Source organism: Cygnus atratus, chromosome Z (assembly GCF_013377495.2).
Source record: "Cygnus atratus isolate AKBS03 ecotype Queensland, Australia chromosome Z, CAtr_DNAZoo_HiC_assembly, whole genome shotgun sequence".
NCBI classification, from domain to species: domain Eukaryota; kingdom Metazoa; phylum Chordata; class Aves; order Anseriformes; family Anatidae; genus Cygnus; species Cygnus atratus.
The window spans coordinates 75040983-75064299 of record NC_066396.1 but is presented as its reverse complement, the minus strand read 5'-3'; the positions used below and the strand labels follow the sequence as shown (position 1 = coordinate 75064299).

The following is a 23317-nucleotide window of genomic DNA, read 5'->3' as shown; positions in this document are numbered from 1 at the left end:
TAACCCAATCCACAGCTTTTATTATAGCTTGTGCATTACAAGATTAATCCTTGTGGCAAAACTGCACCAAAGAAACCTCTACAAAGTATTTTCTGGAACCTAAGGACAATGACAGCAATGTCAGCCTAGAAGATGTCCACATCAACCAGGGTCATCAGTGGTATGCTATTTTCAAAGATTTACCAACAGCTTCTTTCTTCCCTGATGAATATAAAGATGTGCGTATGCTTTTGGGTACAGACGACGTTTACTAATGCACCAGTCTTCACAGATTTTTGGCCTGACTCAGGAAGATACATGCCTAAGGAGTCACTCCACTGAGCTCTACAAATGTACCAGTTCATTCCTTATTTGGCCTTTCAATGGGAAGAGCTTCCCATTCACACCCAGTAATGCCACCATACTTTCACGGCATTTAATACTTGACAACCAGAGTAAAGTCCTGAAATAAAGGAGGGCAGACTTTGAGCTGTTCAGGACACTGCTTGGCAGAGTCCCTTAGGAGGAGGTTCTGAAGGGCAGAGGAGTCCAGGAAGGCTGGGCACTCCTCAAGAAGGAAATCTTAATGGCTCAGGAGCGGTCTGTCCCCACGTGCCCAAAGACGAGCTGGCGTGGAAGAAGACCAGCCTGGCTGAACAGAGAGTTGTGGTTAGAGCTTAGGGGAAAAAAAAGAGGGTTTATGATCTCTGGAAAAGAGGGCGGGCCACTTGGAAGGATTATAAGGATGCTGTAAGGCTGTGCAGGGACAAAATTAGAAAGGCCAAAGCTCATCTGGAGCTCAATCTGGCTACTGCTGTTACAGATAAAAAATGTTTTTATAAATATGTAAACACAAAAAGGAGGACTCAGGAGAATCTCCATCCTTTACTGGATGCGGGGGGAAACTTAGTTACAAAAGATGAGGAGAAGGCTGAGGTGCTTAATGCCTTCTTTGCCTCAGTCTTTAGCAGCAAAACCAGTTGTTCCCTGGATAGCCAGTACCCTGACCTGGTGGAAAGGGGTCAGGAGCAGATTGTGGCCCTCACAATCCACGAGGAAATGGTTGGCGACCTGCTACAGCACTTGGATATACGCAAGTCGATGGGGCCGGATGGGATCCACCCGAGGGTACTTAGAGAACTGGCAAAGAGCTGACCAAGCCACCTTCCATCATTTATCAGCAGTCCTGGCTATCAGGGGAGGTCCCACTCAACTGGCAGCTAGCAAACGTGACGCCCATCTACAAGAGGGGACGGAGGGTAGACCCAGGAAACTATAGGCCTGTTAGTTTGACCTCAGTGCCAGGGAAGCTCATGGAGCAGATTATCTTGAGTGTCATCACGCGGCACTTGAAGGGCAACCAGGCAATCAGGCCTAGTCAGCATGGGTTTATGAAAGGCAGGTCCTGCTTGACGAACCTGATCTCCTTCTATGACCAAGTGACGCGCTTGGTGGATGAGGGGAAGGCTGTGGATGTGGTCTACCTTGACTTCAGTAAGGCTTTTGACACCGATTCCAACAGCATTCTCCTCAAGAAACTGGCCGCTTGGACTGCCGTACACTTCGTTGGGTTAGAAACTGGCTGGGTAGCCGGGCCCAAAGAGTTGTGGTGAATGGAGCCAAATCCAGTTGGAGGCCGGTTACTAGTGGAGTCCCCCAGGGCTCAGTGCTGGGGCCGGTCCTCTTTAATATCTTTATCAATGACCTGGATGAGGGGATCGAGTGCACCCTCAGTAAGTTTGCAGATGACACCCAGTTAGGTGCGTGTGTCGATCTGCTCGAGGGCAGGAAGGCTCTGCAGGAGGATCTGGATAGGCTGGACCGATGGGCTGAGGCCAACTGTATGAAGTTCAACAAGGCCAAGTGCCGGGTCCTGCACCTGGGGCGCAACAACCCCAAGCAGCGCTACAGGCTGGGAGATGAGTGGCTGGAAAGCTGCCTGGCAGAGAAGGACCTGGGAATGCTGGTTGATAGGCAGCTGAATATGAGCCAGCAGTGTGCTCAGGTGGCCAAGAAGGCCAACAGCATCCTGGCTTGCATAAGAAGCAGTGTGGCCAGCAGGGCTAGGGAAGTGATTGTCCCCCTGTACTCGGCTCTGGTGAGGCTGCACCTCGAGTACTGTGTTCAGTTTTGGGCCCCTCGCTACAAGAAGGACATGGAGGTGCTCGAGCGAGTCCAGAGAAGGGCAACGAAGCTGGTGAGGGGTCTGGAGAACAAGTCTTACGAGGAGTGGCTGAGGGAGCTGGGATTGTTTAGCCTGGAGAAGAAGAGGCTCAGGGGAGACCTCATCGCTCTCTACAGGTACCTTAAAGGAGGCGGTAGCAAGGTGGGGGTTGGTCTGTTCTCCCACGTGCCTGGTGACAGGACGAGGGAGAATGGGCTAAAGTTGCGCCAGGGGAGGTTTAGGTTGGATATTAGGAAGAACTTTACCAAAAGGGTTGTTAGGCACTGGAATGGGCTGCCCAGGGAAGTGGTTGAGTCACCATCCCTGGAGGTCTTTAAGAGACATTTAGATGTAGAGCTTAGTGATACGGTTTAGTGGAGGACTTGTTAGTGTTGGGTCTGGACTGGGTGATCTTGTAGGTCTCTTCCAACGTAGATGATTCTGTGATTCTGTGAAGGCCTCATTTCTTTCTGCAGGACCACAGACAGCTCTCATCCAACCAAGCCAGGACTTCACTTAGATATTTTCCAACTTGACAGTGTGAAATTGATAGATGGAAAACATCCTCTGAGGCATCAAAAAAATCCACAAAAAAATGAAGGCGAGAATAAAAGAATATGGACAAGAACAGAACTAAAATCTACAATCTATTTCTTTCCATTCCCCAACCACACTGCCCAGAAGAGACCGTAGATGAACAGACAGAAGCACTGACTGCCCCACAGGTGACAATAAGAGAAAGTGAGGGAGGCTGGGTGGTCACGACAAGCAGCAACTTCCTGTGACTCCAGTGGAAAGAATCAACCGATGTAGATCCTGTGGAAGTCATTGGCTCCAAAGGCAGCATTGCACTTGGGGCACTTACGCTGCCGGGTGTCATAGCGTGTTTTCACACACTCAAAGCAGAAGACATGAAAACACTTTGTGAGGACAGCATCCTTTTTGCGCATGTTACAGCACGGGCAGGTCAGGCGGGCCTGCAAGACAGAATCATTATAGAGAGGGCTCACTGCATTGCACTAGATACAATAAAATGTGACTGAAGATGAAGGTCTTTCCACTCCTTATATAGAAAGGGTGCTTTCTTCTATGCAAAATAGGTCTACAGTGCCAAAGTCTAGACAAATAATATATACTGAAAGCATGACTACACAGCCTTTTGGTTAAAGCAGAGCTAAGAGGGAAGCAGGAGACAGCTACGCACCTTGTAATCCTTGATTTCTTCCATCAATATCTCATCACAGTTGGGAACCATGTCAGGCTTCTTAGTGGTCTCCAGCTTCCTGCGTAACCTAGAAATGTCTTCCTGTATGAAAACAAGAGGGCAAATAGATGAGCAGTGTCTTCTGTCACAACTAATCCAAGGAAGAAACAGAGGTAGCACCTGCCCAACAGTGCACCTAGCTAAGTCACTCCACCTATACTTTTATTGCTGATAGACCAAAAGAATTACGAGAGATGACATCATCATCTGGTGCCACTTGTATTGTCAATAATATCAAAACCTACACAGCCAAGAGGCTATTTCAATAGATTGAGCTGAAATCCAAGCGAATGGACAACAACAACAACAAAAAGTTTTAGCTAGGAAACAGTAAGGAAACTCATGTGGTTGGAATCTGCTCTGAGTTCAATGCAAAAGGAGACAGATACTGAAGGATTGATTGTGTACAAACTGCATACCTCAGCCCTTTTGAAGTTGAACATCTCTTTCTCTCTAGTTACTCTGTTTTCCACTATCTCATCCTGGAAGTCATGTAGCTTCTTCTGAGCCAGCTCTAGCTGGGTTTTCAGGTCATCTGCAAGCTGGGCTGCATCCATGGCCTGAAAAAGTAAACCAGTATAGAAGTAACAGACACAGAAAAAGTTCTAGTGATTTCTAGTCCCTCCACCAGACAATTCATTACTGCCCATAGAATACTTCCAGGGCCACTGGAGATTTACTTTTTTCAATCTGATTATGGCATTTTCAAATGGAAGACCTAAATTTATTCCCTAAACTTTACAAGAACAACAAATTATCTTCTTGTCAACAAGCTCTAATCATTTAGCTTGAACACTCCTCTTTGTTAAAGATAAGCCCTATTACACTGTAATGCAACTTGATTAGAAAAACATCAATGCCCCCACAATTCTTTTCTCATTCAAGTGTTTTCAGCCCTCCACTCCTACACTTTCTCAACTAAATTTACAGGCAGGCCTAAAGCTAAGCTAGAGAGAACTGCAAGATGAGTTCTGTTGTGGTTTTGTTTGTTTTTAATCTGTTTTCTCTCTTCACAAGTTTCTTAGTGTTCTCTAACTAGTATTAGCCAAGTTCTCTTAGTACTTCAGAACATATTACACACAAGTGATTGCACAGAAATCCCCCATCTCTTCAAAGTGCTATTCCTGCCTTCCTGTCTGTTATGTCATTCCTGTATTTCTACTAAAGACTCGATAACAACGGCAGGATCAGCCATGACACTCAGTTTTATTCCACTCTACAGGCCTACTTTGTTTTATGATCTTACACATTTAACAAGTGTCTCAACGTTCCCCAACCATAATTTTCTTTTATTTATCTCGTATTTCCTATGAAAGCTTTACTTGGTGCCAGTTAACTTAATCTGGCTGTTGCGTCTTTCATGATAGTCTGAGCTAAGGTGCCTTTTACAGGAAACCTATCACAGAAACAACTACACCTTGCTCATCTTTATCAAAGGAAACATCAGTCTACCACACCTTAATTAGAACTCTCTTTAGAACTCCTCAGCATTCTGGTATACTAGTCCAAAAGGAGGGAATATCAGGTACCATAACACCAATGAAAGACAGGAGCCTTCTATGCTTCCCTCAAGACCACCCCATCTTATAATCCAAGAGGAAATCAAGCAACTGCTCACCTTGCGTTTGTTCATTTCCAGGGCCTGTGTTCGGAGGCCTAGCTCCTTCTCCCCTGTTCCAATACTGCTTTGCAGTAAGTGTTCCTTCTCCTCCAGTTTACGTACAACTTGCAGCTGGGCATCCACCTTGGAAAGGGAGAGAGGAGGTACAGAAGGACTGAAATGCGTGCTCTGCAGGTCTTCAGAGATGGCAGAATATATACGTAGAACCGTTAACATAGGAAAATGACTACTGTGTTCAGCTCTAGGGCCCCCAGCACAAGAAGGACACGGACATATTAGAGTGAGTCCAGAGGAGGGCCATGAGGATGATCAGAGGGCTGGAGCACCTCTCCTATGAGGACCAGCTGAGGGAGTTGGGGTTGTTCAGCCTGGAGGAGAGAAGGCTCTTTGGAGACCTTATAGAGGCCTTCAGTACTTAAAAGGGGCCTACAGGGAAGATGGGGAGGGACTCTTTGTCAGGGAGTGTAGTGATAGGACAAGGGGTAATGGCTTTAAATCAAAAGACGGTAGATTTAGATTAGGTAGTCATTTCCAACCCAAACTATTCTATGATTCTGTGATTCCCAGTTTTCTCCTTCCTCTTGCTGTCCATAGCAATGAACCTGTAGGAGTTTATACTCATACAGCAGTCCCTTACTAAGACAGACCCCTTCAAAGTCTGACATGGTATACCTAGGATGATTAGGGGAACATTCCTTCCTGTACTCATTTTGGCTGAGATAGAGTTAATTGTCTTTATAGCAACGCGCATGGCACTATGTCTCAAATTTGTGACCAAAGCAGCATTGACAACACACTCCTGTTTTAGTTGCTGCTGAACAGTGATGAAACAGCATCAAGACCTCTGTTTCTCACCAGTGTGTAGGCTGCACAAGAATTTGGGAAGGGACACAGCTGGGACAACTGACTCGGGCTGGGCAAAAAGGTATTCCATACCATACGACATCATGCTCAGCAATAAAAGCTGGGGAAAGAAGGAGAAACAGGGGCGCATGTTCAGAGTTACGGTGTTTGTCTTCCCAGGCAACCATTATGCGTGACGAAGCCCTGCTTTCCTGGAAATGACTAAACGTCTGCAGGCCAATGGGAAGCAGTGAATGAATTCCTTATTTTGCTTTGCTTTTACATGCGGGTTTTGCTTTACTTGGTAAACTGCCTTCATCCCAACCCACTGGACTTCTCACTTTTACCCTTCTCTCTCGCATCCCACAGGGGGATTGTGGGTAAGCAGCTGTGTGTGGCTTGGCTGCCTACCGTGGCTAACCCACACCACCTCCACCTTCCTGTGAGTTTGGTTGTCCTCTCTACTTCTCGCAGGTTACCTGTGTCTTCAGTGTTAAAACTTGGTCTGCCAGCTCCTCCTTCTCCTCTTTCAGCAGCTTGTGGATCTGGTTGGACTTGATGCGTTCTGACATCAGCTTGAAGTTGGCATCATCCTTCTCCCGCAGCTGCTGCATCAGGCGGATGTTCTGTTCCTGCATGTCTTCAAAGGCTTGGCCTGTGACATCCATTTCTGACAGCAGAGCCTCCTCCTCCTGCAAGAGGATTACAGGCTCTGGCAGAACTGTTCCCTGTACCCCAATGGTTACCCTGAAAATTGTACTCATAGACACCAAAACTAGCACAGACCAAAGACGACTTGGTATCTTCCCAGCAACCACACAAAAGTACTCCCTAGAAGTCTGCATCACAGCAGAGATGCCCTGAACTAGAAGATGTACAAAAAAAGACTCATCTTGACAGGAATTCACAGACTCTAGCTTGTATCTGCTGGGGGGGGAAAAAAAAAAAAAAAAAAATCAGATGTGGCACAGGCCACCTCCTAGCTTCTGGCAGCTAGCTAAATAGCTGCCATATAAACTAGGCCAATAACACTATATATGGACAACTCAACAGTTTCCACATAGAATGATGACAAGGCCTTTATACTCACTTAGGCTGCTTCAACATTAATGGTGTAAATGACAAGACAGTGCAGTTCTGTACAATAAGAAAAAAAATCAATTCTAAAAGAGTACACATCAAATGATTGGCTTGCCTCTCCCCTGCTCAACTGGTCCCACCCTGTTAACATTAGATTAAGCCCTTTTTTGTGGAAAAAGACTTAAAGGGAAGGTATGTCACAGCACCACGCACATGCATGAATTGTATGAACTGTGCCAATAAAAATACTTCTAAAAAGAAATTACAACTTCCTCCTGTAGAGGCTGACCCAGCCACTTCTCTGTGCTCTTCACCTAAGCCACATGGACAACTAAGTTTCCCTACCACACCTGACATGAGCTTTGTGACAGCTGGTGCTGGGATTTTTTGTTTCTTTTTTGCTTCAATAAACAGGGACACAACTTGCACATCACTGGAATGAATATACAGAAACAGAAATTCATTCCCTCAGGTAATCTTCCTGGCTGTAAACTGAAGGCACCTACTTCCAATACGCTCAAACTGTGACAGAGCTTACCAGAAATTTCTCACCTGTTTAGCCATCGCTAGTTTCTTCTGTAAATACTCAATCTGTTCCTCTACTGCTCGAATCTTGCGGAGGGCATCCTCATCAGCCATCTTTTTACTCTCCTTTTTCTCCTTGTCTTCCAATTCTTTCACCCTTTGCCTTAGTTCTTCCAGCTAGAAGACAGACAAGACAGAAATGACACTAAACACAAGAATGTGGCCTGAACATTGTTAAGAGCTGTTTTTCCCCAGAATTATTCAAAGCTTCAGAAAAACTACCCTCAAAGTATGGGAAAATAAAACCCATCTCACTTCTACAAGACATTGTATTACTGGCAGAGAAAGCATTAAGTCAGGCTGTAAGACTGAAATCTTGATTTCAAAACTTCTGAAAACTCCATAGCACCTCTTACCAGAGTACATTAGTTATCTCTTGCAGTTGCATATATAAGGCTAAGCAGAAGAAGAATATCTGCTCCTTTAAAGCATCTGGTCAAGCATTGTTTTCAGTGCAAAAAGGGATGATTAAAAAGGAAGAAGCCATACACAAAACACACAAAGACACAACCTGACTGACAAAACACAGGAGGCAGCAATAGTGTGACTGACCAGGTTTGGTTCCTTACTGATGTGAGAACAGAAGTGTGTTTATCCCAGGAAGGTTATCTGGCTGGGGACCTTGTCAACTAGGGCAGCAAAGAGGAAAAAAAAAAAAGTGGGGGAGAAACCAGAAATAAATATGCAAAGGTGCAGACCTGACAAAACAGACATGGAGATAATGACAAGAAACAAACCTTGTCAGTCACACTAACTGTTGGGCTGTAAACAAACTACAGGTGCCATTTCCAGGAAGATCAACCTGGGCTTTGCAACCGAACAGACTAAACCAGAGGGGACACCAAACTAGAAGGGGTTAAGGAAATCAATAGAGTTCTGCAAACCCATGAAAAGATGTGCACTGAGAAGGGGAGCAAGGATCACCGAAGAGGTTTACAGACAGAAAGGGGTACAAAAGGATCTGGTTGCAGGTGAAATACAGCTGGTCAGTATGGTCATCTGCCTGATCATGGCAGTCTGGCTTCTCTACTTATACCTTCTTTGCAAATCTTTTCTTAACCACCTCTGTGTAACCTCATGCACGTGTATGTGTGCTGCAGGGACTAAGTGCCAGATACTGGTAAACTGGTTTGTGAGTTAGGTATGGGGCCGAGGACACAGTCAGAGGTACTGGGTGGACTTGAGGGATCTGCAAATGTGTACACACTTGTGAACCTGGATGGTGCTGTGTGCACACACACCTTCAATAGTGAACTTTCATCTCTACCAGTGGAAGAAGAGGAGGTAGACTTGGCTATTCATGTCTATGTTTCATTTGAGTCCTATGTGTAGGTGCTGTTGAAGGCAGTGGCTTCCAAGTGGCAATCTGTCTGATAGGCTGTGTCAGCATCCTGTGTCCTCTGCATATGTCTCGGATATGTGCTCAGTGTCACTACTGTTGAACCCATAAAAAAAGAAAGTAGCAGCCACACCCCTCAACCTAGGCAGAGATCCTGAGTTCCAGGCTGAGCTCCAGCGGCTGGACAGGAGGAAGTCCTGAACCAGAGGGGCTGGAGACGGCAGCCATGCTCACTAACATCACTTAATATCACAGTGTAACTCTTCAGTGAATCTGCTGCACATTCACTCAGATGCAACATTTTAAAATTTTATTCTCAAATCATTGTTCAAGCCTCATTTTAAATACATCAGGTGATGGTTCTTTGCCATGTCCACTGAGAAATCTGAGACCACACTGTCAAAATATTCCTGAAAGCATAGTTTAATTTTTGTCTAATTTGCTGCCTATCCCTCTTTGTCTTCAGGTCTTTCTAAATCTTGTTAATGATGTAAAGCTAACAACCTACATGTTACAGCAATGGAGAACTAAAAACAGCTTTGAAAGAACCACCGCCTTTAACACTGACAATGAAAATATTACCCCTCAAAAGGACATCCTGTAATCTCTCTTTTCATCTCCAGACTATTCCAATCTCTCTTGTAAGTAACAAACACAGGAAGAGAAACCACCTCCAGCCTGAAGACAAAAGCACCATAGTGCAGGTGCAGAGTACTTGAACTAGCATGCAAAAGTAAAAGAGGGAAGAGAAATGAAGTTTACCTCAGCTTTTGCTTTCTTCTCAGCTGCCATCAGCTGCACTTTGTCTCTCTGTTCTTTGGGGGCAGAGCGGTACATATCTAACAACAGCTTCATCTCCTTCTGGCTCTCCTGGGCCTTCCTGGAAACACAGAGATAGACAACTGCTGAGAACTTGGCAGAAAAGCTACACTTGTTGTATAACTAGCATGAGAGCCAGACCAGTATTTGCTCCATCTCCCACACTGCACATATACGGAGCTCTCCCTGGCTCTTCTCACTCTAGTAAATGCAAAACAGTCAAGGAGTACAAGATGGAGACTGAAAAGAAACAGGTTCAGGCACATATAGGTTGAAAAACTTAGAGAAGGCAGAGGGTGACAGAAGTATGTACCTAATGGAACATGGATAGCAACAGCTATCCATCTCTGCTTTGGTACTGTCTAAGACAGGGAAGACCACTGTGCTCTTCACTAACAATCTGCTGCTGTAAAGCTTTACACAATTGTAATGACAGCAGCAAAGATTACTTGACCCACATTAAGAAGTACCTGGTTTGGTATTCACGGTTTAGGCTATTGTAGAAGTGTTACTATGTTGTCCAAACCATTATCAGACAGAGAGGGTGCTAGAAACCTCTCACTTCAGTAGCCAATCTCTTAAGAGCTGCAAGTTATCTCACACAATCACTCAAGCTAGCTCAACTCACACAGGAAAGAGAGGATCAGCAACTCTTACTTGAGCTCAGCCTTCAGCTGCTTGATCACTTCAGCCTCTTTCTTTCTTCCATCTTCATGTTTCCCTTTCTCCTTCTCTTTGGACTCTCTTTCCTTCTCAGATTCCTTCTGCTTCTGTTTTTCCCGCTCCCGCTCCTTTTCCTTTTCCTTCTCTTTCTCTCGCTCCCTCTCTTTCTCCTTTTCCTTCTCTCGTTCCCTCTCCCTCTCACGTCTTTCCCGCTCCCGTTCCTCTTCATCTCGCCTGGCCTTAACTTCACTCGCATCTTCAGAAGCAGCCTTGGGCACAGGTACTTGGGCAGAAGGATCATCTGGCTCCTGTTTGATCTCTGGAGGCTCCTCCTTTGTGTCTTCAGTGCTGGACTGGGACTGTAAGATAGTACTACCACTGCGAGAGCGGATCTGTCATGCAACAGAAAGAGGGAAGACACAGAAGGAAATTAACCATTAAGTATTTAGCCAGAAACCTGTATCACAGTTATCACAGAATATCCAAGTTAGAAGAGACCCACAAGAATCATCAAGTCCATCTCTTGGGGCCCCCAAAGAACCACCCAAAAATCAGACCCTGTGTCTGAGAGCGATGTCAAAACGCTTCTTGAACTCCGGCACGCCTGGTGCCATGACCACTGCCCTGGGGATTTTGCTCCAGTGCCCGACCACCCTCTCAGTGAAGAGCCTCTTCCTGAAGGAACCTTATCCCTCTTCCCTCATTGTCCCAGATATCAGCTTGTGTGCTTTTACTGAAATTGCTAATACTTTTCACAGAGAACTGCATAACTACGAAAGGAAGGCAATTAATTTGTAAGTGGAAAGCAGGAGAATGTGGTTCTCCATCAGAAATTACACTACATACATACTGCATGCTGTAATAGAAAGGCTGATATTAAAAGCAAGGATGTGATATTACAAATAAGGAAGTGATTAATGACAGCCAACATGGCTTCACTAAGGGCAGATTGTGCCAAACAAATCTGGTGGGGTTACAGGACTGGTAGATAGGGGAAGAGCAACGGACATCATCTATCTGGACTTTTGCAAAGCATTTGACACTGTCCCCCATCATATCCTTATCTCTAAACTGGAGAAACATGGATTTGGTGGATTGACCACTTGGTGGGTAAGGAGATGGCTGGATGGTTGCACTCAAAACGTTGTGGTCAACGTTGTCCAAGTGTCCCATTGCTCAACGTTCAAGTGGAGATCAGTGACCAGACGTGCTCCTCTGAGGTCAGTATTGGGACCAGTGCTGTTTAATATCTTTCTGGGTGACATGGACAGTGAAATTGAGTGCACTGTGCATCAGCAAGTTTGCCAATGACACCAAGCCATGTGGTGCAGTCAACACGCTGGAGGGAAGAGATGCCATCCAGAGGGACCTGACAGGCGTGCCCATGCGAACCTCATGAGGTTTGACAAGGCCACGTGAAAGGTCCTGCATCTGGGCTGGGACAATCCCAAGCACAGATACAGGCTGGGTAGAGAATGGATTAAGAGCAGCCCTGAGTAGAAGGACCTGGGTGTGCTGGTGGATGAGAAGCTCAACATGAGCCAACAATGTGCGCTTGCAGCCCAGAAAGCCAACCGTGTCCTGGGCTGCACCAAAAGTAGCATGGCCAGCAGGTCAAGCGAGGTGATTCTTCCCCTCTGCTCTGCTCTCGTGAGACCCCACCTGAAGTGCTCCGTCCAGCTCTGGAGCCCCCAGCACAAGAACAACATGGAAGTATTAGAACAAGTCCAGAGGAGGGACACAAAGGTGATCAAGCAGCTGGAGCACCTCTCTTATGGAGACAGGCTGAGGGAATTGGGGATGTTCAGACTGGAGAAGAGAAGGCTCCGGGGAGACCTTACAGCACCCTTCCAGTACCTAAAGGGGGCCTACAAAAAAGCTGGGGAGGGACTCTGTGTCAGGGAGTGTAGTGATAGGACAAGGAGTCATGGCTTTAAACCAAAAGACGGCAGATTTAGATTAGATATACGTAAGACATTCTTCACTCAGAGGGTGGTGATGCACTGGAACAGGCTGCCCAGAGAAACTGTGGATGCCCCATCCCTGGAAGTGTTCAACACCAGGTTGGATGGGGCTTTGGGCAATCTGGTCTGGTGGGTGGCAACCCTGCCCATAGCAGGGGGATTGGAACTAGATGATCTTTAAGGTCCCTTCCAACCCAATCCACTCTGTGATTCTACAAAGGACTGACCAGTGTTCACCATTCCACTAAGCATTCCGTGCTCCCCTCTCCCATTTCCCACTCTGATACCTTGCTCAAGTCAGATTGGGCCTCTCTCAGTTTGCGCTTGTATCTCAACACCTCTCCCTTCAGCTGGTGGTTGTGATTTTGGAGGCTGCTGATGAGATGACGCATCTCTCGATTAATTGGACCTACAAAAGCAGAAACACACTACTGTTAACAACACACTTTTGCTGATCTTCTGTTAAGACTTTCATAGAGATGGAGAACAAGCTGAATGATAGTGACAAGGGATCAAAACAAGACTATAATAATTCTACTGCACAACAGAGCATTTAGAGAAAAAAAAATCAGGCTAGCTTTACAAGCTACCATAAGTCCGGGCAAATTCCCAGCCCTAGTTTTCCTTTAATATTACTCTTCCTTTAAGGTATGTGGGGGAAAAATATAATTGTACTGGGTCTGGCTGGGATGGAGCTAGTTTTCTTCATAGCAGCTCACTCGGTTCTGTTTTTAGATTTAGGACCAAAACAATGCTGGTAACACACTGATGTTTTGGTTATTGCTGAACAGTGCTTGCTGCTTCAAGGTCTTCTCTGTTTCTCACTCTGCCTCCACAGTGAGTAGAAAAGATGTGCACAAGAGGGTGAGAGGGGGCACAACCAAGCAGATGACCCAAACAAACCAAAGAGATACTCTAAGCTATGTAACATCAGGCTTAGCAATAAACAAGTGAAAAAGGAGGTGGTTAGCCATCTTCTGCTTGGGAACTGGCTGAATATTAACCCACAGCAGTCACGCTATAAAAAATCTCTATAATTTAAAGGCTACTTTAAGAACAACTTATTTCTTTCTTTTGGATAGAATTTGAGCATTACCAGCAGTCCTGTCTAGGTTGTTATCCCAGATTTGTAAATTAATCCTCCCAAAAGTAATTTTTTAACAATGCAAAATGCTCTGTCATAAACCAAATTATTAGCAAAATGCAGTATTTTGCAACACCTACAAGGAAGTCAGATTGCATGGAACTGGCCTGCCCTGAAACATGAGAAGAGCTTTGTTTTTGAAACCTGACAGAACAGGTATTTAATAGTGGAAAAGGAATGATATTGAAGTGTTGTGCTGCAATGCAGCCTTCTAATTTTATATTTTTTTAACATAGCAGAAAAGTTCCATACCTGCTTGTTCATTGGCAGCAAGCGTCTGTTCAAACTCAATCCTCAACATCTCATACTCTTTGCGGACTTGTGCTAGCGTGTCCTCTAGCTGAATAACTTCTGTGCGTAGTTTCTTGTGAAGGCTGACCTCATCCCTCTGTGGAATAAGAAATGGACAGAACTTGGTGCAGTGACCCTGGAGTATCTCTCACCTCATCAGTAGGAGGTACAAGAACAGATAAATTATCACCAGGAAGAAGTTTCCCAAACATCTCCAGAGCCACCCAAATCAGTGATAGTTGATGGGATGATAACGTTCCCCAGTCTGACAGAGCACAGGTGTTACCTCGATCAGTTCCACCTGGCGCTGGTGTGTGGTGCGGGTGCCATGAAGCAGAGTGCGGGCCTCATCAAGATGTGCCTTCAGCTGGAGACTCTCATTATACAAAACAGAAAATTGGGACTGCATGCAGCGGTATTCTGGAGTCTCCTTCACAGCCTCCTCCACTGCTCGTCGCAGCTCAACCTGGTCAGGACACAAGAAGATGCCACAGAAAATGACATCACGTCCCTGTCTTCGGCATCCATTTTGCAAGGCAGAATAACAGTGAATTAAGCTGCCACAAGCAACTTGACAGTGGCAACAGCACAAGTATCTTAAAAAGCAGAACTTTAACAGCATTGCTGTGAAGTAGATGCATATGATATGCTTAAGTATCAGCTAAAAAAAAAAGTCTGTACTTTCTCTCTACTGGTATATACTAGACTGTTTCTCTTACGTAGTCACTTTTTTTTTTTTTTCCTTTTCAGGTTTTGCAACAGTTTACCTCAAAGATACAAATTTGGGAAATACAATAAAACTTTTAAACTGATTTACTATAAAACCATAATACCTAAACCAATCACCACAGAAACACTAAAAAGCATGGCTGGGCACTAGAGAAACTAGGTGCAACTAGGCATTGTTAACTTTCTAAGAAAAAGAGATATAATGACAGAAAGCAAATGAAAGAAAGCATAGCATGTGAATTTTACTATAGAAAAGTTAGCAAATGGATGTGACTACCAGCAGTGAAGCAGATACACATATACACACATAAAGCTCAACACTAATTAAGAGAAAAGAGTTGTACACCAAATGGTCTCAAAGCAAACTCATGTGAATAAATATAATTTATATGTGCCTCAAGACAGCTTTTGGAATGTCATCTCTGAAACTTGACTAATCAGCTCAGGTGATCCTTGCAACAAGCTATGTTAAGTATATGATATATAGAATTAACTAAATTTTATCTACTATAGATTCACCACTTTTTGTGTTACTACCATTAAGATAGGAAATAGCATATGCTATTTCCTATCTAACCACTCTAACACCCGGAAAAGATTTAAGTTCATATACTCTAAGAGTCTAGACTCTCCTACACAAGTTCCCCAGTTCTACTCACGTGGGGTGAAAGGAAAGTGAAAGGGGTCAATCCAGAGATGTGGAATTAAATAACCAGACATCGTTAAAATATACCAAAGAAATGCATCAGAATGAAGAATGGAAATAAGAAACTAGTATAATTTCCACTAACGACCACATGGTTATCACTAATGCACTGAACTGTAAGCTTAAGTCGCACAAACGTGCAGAAGTCCAGTACACAACCCACCTAAATCATAGAATAGTTTGGGTTGGAAAGAACCCTTAAAGATCACTTAGTCCAACGTCCCTGCCATAGACAAAGCTTTCTTTCACTAGATCAGGCTTCTGAAAGCCCTGTCCATTGTGACTTTAAACACTTCCAGTGATGGGGCATTTACAATTTATCTGAGCAACCTGTTCCGGTCATAAAAAATTCTTCCTCAAATACAATCTAAATCTGCTGTCTTTCAGTTTAAAACTCTTGTCCTGTTACTACTAGTAAAAAGTATTTCTCGACCTTTCTTGTAAGCTCCTTTTGGGTACTGAAATGCTGCAATATGGTCTCCCCAAAAATTTCTCTTCTCCAGCCCTAAACAACCCCAGCCACCTCAGCATTTTTTCATAGGAGAGGTATTCTACCACTCTGGTCACTTTTATGGCCCTCCTCTGGACCCACTCTAACAGGTTCTTTCTTGCCTTTCAGATGCTGGGGACCCCAGAGCTGGATGCAGTACTCCAAGTGGTGATCACAATAGCGGAGTAGAGGCATAGAATCGTATCCCAGGATGTGAAAAGGAAGCACAGAATAGAGGAATACAATAAGGATTCCCAGAGACACGGTACAGCACAACAAACTGGACCTGACCACAGAGAACACCTTCATCACCACACAGGTACAGATATCACACCTTAAGTTTTTCATTCTGCGTTGTTACTTCCGCAAGATCCTGGCGCAGTTCCTCCAACTCATTGAGGCGGTTCCCAGCAAGCTCTTTATTCTCTTCCAGTTCTGCATTCATCTCCTCAAACTGTTGGGGATAAAATACTTTTAAATTCTACCATTAATATATTTACTGATGGTACTAATTAAGTGACTACTTCAAAAGTAATCGGCTGGTAACAACACCAACTGAGACAGAGTCTATTTCCCTCAGGTCTGTTTCACAGCAGGAAACTTTTATACAAACAAAATAGTTTGCCCAAGGTCACCCAGGAGATTTGTGGTAAAGAAGGTATTTAAATTCTGTTCCAACCTAAGGTTCTATATACTATCTGTCCTTGACTTTATCCTTCCCTCTGCACATGACCAAGTCCTTGAGATTACCTTGCGGGCATTAATAGTGATTGTGCCCCCATAGAGACTGCTCCCAGCTCCATACACCTTGTAGCCTTTGGAATTTACCTGCAAAAGAAGCAACAGGTTTCATAAACACTCAATTAAGCCCCAAGAATATGCTGCTACAGCATATTCAGAATCAAAGACGGTATAGTAGAGATTCTAATTTCTCATAGCAAGGTACCCTAGGAAGATGTTGTGCATCTCAAAACCACACCCATTTATCTGGATTCCTGGTAAAGATGATAGTGCTTACCCGTTCGAGAACATCTGCTAAGTGCCGGTTAAGACGCTGCTCTCTCTTGCGGATCTTGTCAATATTCCATTGAAGGTCATCAATCATAGTCTCCAGAACAGACACACGAGACTCTGCTGTCTCCACTCTCTCTTGCAGCTTGGAGAACTGCAATCAAAAGAGTATTTTAGACAGCAATACTAGATAGAATCAACAGTTTTTCAGAGTGCTAAATATTTATTTTTCTTCTGTTTTGATGTATGAATACATCATAGCCTGGATTCATGTCCTTTGCACCTTTTGCTATTGCCTTTTGCTACTGAGACAGATTAGTCTCAGTATCCAAATTTTGAACTATCCAAATTTTACACTGACTAAAAACAGTAATGAAAAAAAAAAGTACCTAAAACAGCAATGAAAATAAGATAAAACTGATAATGGAAAAAGGGCAAGAAGTTGGGGATATCTGGCAGAGTGTAAAAGCAGCCACCTCACCTTATTCAAAGGCACTTTTTTTTTTTTTTAATCTTTTAAATCCGTACAGTCACCTACTCTACAAACCACTGAAGTGCCTTTGGACAAACACTGAACAAGGCCATGGTTAACCCAAACAGGTATTAAAAGAACTGATGCCTCTGAAGCAAATACTGCCAATCTGAATTCCTTAATTCCTTAATTAATCCCTTAATTAATGACTGTGTTGATCTTGTAATTAAGGCTTTTACACTTTCATACGTGACCCAGAGAAACCAAGAAGGTGAAAATGACAGGGATATCAAGTCAAGCGTCTCATCTCAGATATTTACACAGTCATCTTAACATCACCTTACCATTTCCTCTGCTCTGCTTTCTAAAATCAAAACCACTCAACTCACTGATCCAGTTATTCTCTTTCCTTCAGCAATCAGCAATAGAAAAAGCAAATGAATCTGAATCACACAGAAAAACCTACATACAACCACCTATTCCATAACCTTTGTTCAGAATCTGTCTTTCAAATTCCATTGCTCCTGCCCCTCTCCAGAGCAATAACCTGTCTTCCAAACAATTTTTACCACAAATTATTCTAAGTGGGAAATAATCAAGCACAGAACCCAAAACAAAATTTCTCTCTCCTTTTCATACCTCCTGAGACATGATTCGATGTTTTTCCTGAAGAAGATCAGCCAGCTCCTGCAGCCGTCCATTTTCATGTGACAGGTAGGAATTAAGCTCCAGGACTGCTTCTTCCATCAGTGTAATATCTGAGAGAGGCACAAGAAAAGGAAATGAACAGAAATCAAAGAAGGCTGTTTTTAATTCTTAAACAGCAGAGAAAGGGAAAAAAAAAGTTTCTACTGTTAACTTGTGCTTACTACATCCCTCCAGCAGGTGGTTCCTTATCTCCATCCACACAGAGCACTCACTAAGCAAAAGGTTTTACAGTTTAACATACCACACATTCCCGACTGTCAGTTACTATCTCCTAATGCCAGAAATCATTCCAATCGTGTCAGCATCAGCAATATAGAACATGTATCCCACTGACACCCTACTGCAGGCCAAATTCACATGCAAACCTCCTTCAACAGGTGGTTTAAGCTAATATACCAAATGACAAATTATAACAACTGAGTCCAGGCTCACATGATAGCATTGGCACTACTTCAACAGAGTCTGAGACTGCCAACTAAGAATAGTAATACTCTAGCACACCAATGCTAGATTTGCAGAGCTCTTCAATCAGACCATATAAAACACTCCAGAAACTAGGAAAACCAAAGATGACTTGGTACTTCCATGTAAATTTGCATTCACATCTCTAAAAAGACTAGAATTCTAACCTTCAGCCAAGTTTTTCAAATATTCATCTGAGTGTAAAGTGAATCTTCTACACTAATTTTCAGATGCTAGTCATTTAGGTTTCCTCTGCAAAACTCTGCTTTTTGCATCCAAAAGACATTGGATGGGTACCATTTGGCTCAAAACCCAGAGGAAACTGAGCAGTCAGTTATTCCTAAGCCTTTTACTCAGCTGCAAGGGAAAAGTTCAGCATCAGTTTGCAATACTTGTTTGAATTCCTTACTTGAAACCTTGAACTTGGTGGCTAGGAATAGCTGGGTGATAAGGTTCAACTGCAATCTGTAACTTCTTGTGGTGCAGAAGCACACGGCAGGCAGTAACAGACCTCTCCTTAGCCCAACACTGGGCAGAGCTCTCAGCATTCAAAGTTAGAGGCAATTATCATATACTTCTTACATGCAGAACTTGGAGGTTTTGATTATTAGGAGTTTGGAAAGCTAGGCAAACTTATTTTGGAAACTAAATGAGATTACAACCTAGTCATTCTTAATGCTTACAATGCAGCATCATGTCTATGCTGGAGGCCAATGGGGGTCCTTGAGTATCAGCCAGTGATCAGCCTACCAGGTCATACCTCCACTATTCAGCTTGTGGGACAGCACATCCACTTTTTCCTGCAGCTTGTCATACATTGTGACGATCTGGGCAACAGCACGCCGGGAGGACTCTACACGTTCTTGCAGCTGAGACTCTATCTCCTCACTAGTGCTGCTGGCTAGGGTGGCTAGGAAGGAGAACGCTGGCTCCAGTCCTTCACCTAGGAACAGAAAGATATGCAAAAAGTAAATGTGCTCTGGCAGAAAAATAATGCTAGTCTTCATAATCAGAAAGCTAGGGACAGCCTTTAGAAAGAGAAACCAACATTGTCCACAGCTAAAAAACATCTTTTCCACTGTTCCCAGCCAGGTGCCTCACCTCGCTCTCTCTCATCTTTGCGCTCCTGATTACTGTCTGAGTCTGGTTCAGGTTCTGGTACCACCAGTGCTTTTCTTTCAGACAGGAGATCTCCAAGACCTTGGTCCAGGTCAAAGCGTTTAAGGATAATGCGGATGTTTTCATCAAACTGAATAACACAACAGGCAAGACAAGACAAAGTACAGACATGAATTAATGAAGAACAGGGGAATAGAAGAAAAGTGCAAGAAAGCAGTATTAACCAAGCATGTTGCTAACCTGATTCCAGTAACGATTGATGATCAGCAAAGAGGCATCATCAGTGGCCTGCCGACGCTCCAGCTTCTCTATGTGCTCCCGCAGCTCATCCTCAATGGCTTGCCGCTGGTCAAGCATCTCTGCTAGTTTCCGGTTCTTCGTCTGCAGCGTCCGAATGTCCATCTCCTCCTGTGCAGAAACACAAGTTAGTGGCACATTCCACACAAGCCAGATCACTAGATCAGGCTCAGCAAGGAAGAGAGATGTTCCCAGATAAAAAATAAAAAATAAAAAAAAATAACGAGAGGTTGAGTGGCAATACACAAGAAAGACATACCGTTGAAGAAACGCCACCGAGTTTAATAGTCTCCACTGTGGTTCCCGAGTCTTCAACCCCAGCCTTCTTCTCTGGAGGTGCAGAAGGGCCAGGGTCTCCAGCTGCCCTTTTATTGCCAATTCCAGACATGGTGACTGAGACATACAAGGTCCCCTCTTCTCCAAATTCTGCCTAAGTGTTAAAGAACACCATTAAAAACCAGCAAACACATGGACATAACCAGCTCCATTTAGGGGTTTTTATGTACCGACCCATCATGGCTAACAAGATGCCCAACACAATACAGACCGCGTAACTCAGAAGGTTTGGTCAAATACTGATCAAAAATCTTAAAAGACACCACTGGGGTTAGCACAGTGAACAGCAATATGATGGAAAAAAATATCCATCATTATTACCACTGATCTGTAATGTTCAAGCAGAAGCACTTTATTTTATCATGCTCTTCAGAAAGAAAACTTAATGCAGATTCAGTCTCTTTTTCTCTTGCTCTTTTATTAAAAGTGATTTGGGTTAGGATTCAGCAGGCTGCCATGTATGTCTGAGACTTCCTAAGACTGTGCGTACATGGCACCTGTCCACTTCACACCAACCAAACTGTTGTTACATCAACATTCGATCAGTCAAAGTCAACGGCTGCAACACTTCAAAGATGAGCCCTCTAAGTTTGCAAAACGATCCTACAAATCCTACTGAACTGAGCAGCAATTCCAAGGAAAGATTTGCAAAGACCCATTTAAAGAGTTTTCCTACATTTTAGCAGAGAGACAGGCACATTTGGAGTGGACTTATAACCAAATTAATGCAATTTTAAAAGTTCAGGACTGCTAGTTAGAAAATCACAGAGTAGCTGAGGCTGTAAGGCACTTCTGAAGATCATCTGTTCAGTGCTCTTGAATAAATCAGGGTCAGCTACAGCAGGCTGCCAAGGGCCTTGTCCGCTTCAGTTTTTGTTATCTCCAGACTCTACAGTCACCCTGTGCAACCTGATCCAGTGCTTGACAACCCACACTGTTAAAATATTTTCATCCCTCATATTTAAACAGTATTTCTTGCATTTTCCTAACGTGTTATTTAGCAATGCAACAATTATTTCCTTGAAGGGTTTCCAAACAAATATAGTGGTTAATGCTGGAAATCAAAACTAGAGTCTTCATTAGACATAAGCAGCATTCTTTCCAATATTCACAGGTCTTTTGCCCATTCAATCCACAGATCTCCCTACCTCTAAACTAAATGAAACCCAGAAATAAATGAAATGCAGAATGTACAAACAGCATTTGCATTGTTCCATTTTATTCTATAATAACATTTACAGAACAACTATGTTTTTCTTTTTGTAGAACAAACTAAACCAGCCAGTTCTCATGTATTTGCTTTACTTGAAAACTTCTACTGAAAGTAATAAGGTTATTGTATTTTTAAGATAAAGCTGGTACACTGACTGCTTTACCAAATCTTATTGTTCAACAAACATTTTATTATGACAACAGCTTCCACCATATACAGAATGGTGGCCGTTTTCTAAATGAGTTGCTGAAATGACACACATCTCATCCACCATTCCTGTAATCTCTCTTGAAATATAAGTATGAAATACATCTCAAAATTAAAAAATAAACAAAAATAACTTCCATTTAACTGTTTTCCCCGTTAGCAACGTAATTTGGTGGGCACTGATTTTTATCTAGAATGACTAAGCCATTGGGAAGGGCAGGGGGAGGAAGAACACCTCCTGATAAACGCATCTACTACCTATCAGCCCAGTGAGACACACGTGACTACCCCCTTCCAGCTGTTTTATCCAGACAAAGTATTTCTTTCATTGCCAACACCAAACCCTACAGCTGTAGCTCTCCTGTACACTACTCACTTCCTCACATACTGCATGCCACTAAGCATTCATGACCACAGACCCTCTCTTTTCTTCACCTCGATCCCAGCCTATTTATATTCAACCCTCCACAACAGACCGCCCTGACCAAAGACTGACAGACCTCCCACACCAGGGACTCCACTTCACCTTACTCTCACTCTTACTCCTAAAAGCCTCTTACAGAGACACATAATTCTACTTGGCGCTCCCCACACTGGCCCAAAGTCATCTATCCCAACCACCACCAGCCACCTGCTGAAAGCAAACTTCCCCATGCCTAATATTTAGCTCGGTCTGATCCAAACAAGCCCAGCCCCTCAAAACTTCTCCTCGATCACGTAAGTAATTCAGGCATCCTCCATAATTGTTGTTTATGTCAGTTCCCCCTGCATCCCCGCTATATGCCTCTGCTCCCTGCCCTGCCCTCCACACGCAGCAGGTACCCCAAATTGCTGCCACCGACCCCTCGCACCCCCGGGGGCCGCCCTCAGCGAGCCGAGGCCCCGCTGCCCGCCCGCCCCCCGGGCACCTACCGACCCGCGGCCGCCCTCCCGCTCCCCCGCACCGGTCCTGTCACGGGATCGCCCTCACACGGACCGGCCCCGAGGCCCGGCCCCAACACCAGCGGCCTCCGCCACCGCCCTCCAACCCGCAGGAAGCCGCCAGCCCCCGCGCCGCGACCCGAGGCGGGGCCGAGCAGCCGTCCCCCCCCACCCCCTTCCGGCGGCCATTTCGCCCTCACCCGTCATGGATGCTGCGCGGGAGGCCGCTTGCCCGCGCCTAAGATGGCCGCCGTTGCCATGGTGCTGCCGCCGCACCTGAAGCCGGCGCCCGTGCCCTTAAGCAAAATGGCGTTCGCCGGCCCGCCAGCTGGTGGCGAGGGGGCGCTGGTCACCAAATTTTTCGCCCGGTTCCCAAATGCTTCAAAGCTTGAAGTACTACCTAAACTAAAATTAAGATTTGGGGGTTAAACAGATCATGTTTTAGATAGGCACTCAAACTGGTCTTTTAGCTGTTCTTTTATACAGCTCATTACCAGATACAATTTGGGGTGTGCCCTAAAATGGGATTTAAATGGGAAAATTATTTTAGCCAGCCAGATTACAGTGCTAATAAAGGGATGCTGTCCTTCAAGATACATTGCACACAGCCTGCAAATTAGACGAAGATTGCCCTCCTCCCTTGTCCTCTTCTCCATTTACACTCTAATCTTGAACAACTCTTGAAAGCCACATAACTTTCATCTGGGCACTCAGACACTTACCTCCTTTAGAAGAAATGTGCTAATTTCCTTAGTGGTATTTATAGATTAACTGTCACATTCTTGTGAATTGTTATGCGCAGACAGTACAGCAGATGTGGGTGAGAATGCAAGCTTAAGTACTGGTGCTAAGGAAAGAGGAAGAGAGGGTGACTTAATACATGAGAAACT

At 44.3% G+C, this 23317-nt stretch overlaps 1 protein-coding gene across 7 annotated transcripts; it reads right to left on the bottom strand.

Moving 5' to 3' along the window:
- Positions 1-22839, bottom strand: RNF20 (ring finger protein 20). 7 transcript variants are annotated; one of them, XM_050716153.1, is made up of 20 exons: positions 22628-22839; positions 20010-20176; positions 19694-19861; positions 19436-19583; positions 19095-19277; positions 17804-17922; positions 16700-16846; positions 16432-16509; positions 16016-16135; positions 14043-14222; positions 13718-13853; positions 12609-12730; positions 10352-10749; positions 9638-9755; positions 7504-7653; positions 6351-6563; positions 5026-5151; positions 3827-3967; positions 3348-3449; positions 1-3120 (listed from the first exon to the last, which is right to left on the bottom strand). In XM_050716153.1, the coding sequence occupies exons 1-20, from the start codon at positions 22632-22634 to the stop codon at positions 2944-2946; spliced, it is 3000 nt and encodes a 999-aa protein (XP_050572110.1). In that variant the 5' UTR covers positions 22635-22839; the 3' UTR covers positions 1-2943. The 7 variants fall into 7 exon arrangements, with proteins under 7 accessions (XP_050572110.1, XP_035420411.1, XP_035420408.1 ...); XM_035564518.2 differs by having other exon boundaries at positions 20010-20180; positions 22628-22642; XM_035564515.2 differs by lacking the exon at positions 22628-22839 and adding an exon at positions 22419-22597 and having other exon boundaries at positions 20010-20180.
- Between the last annotated feature and the right edge of the window lie 478 nt (positions 22840-23317).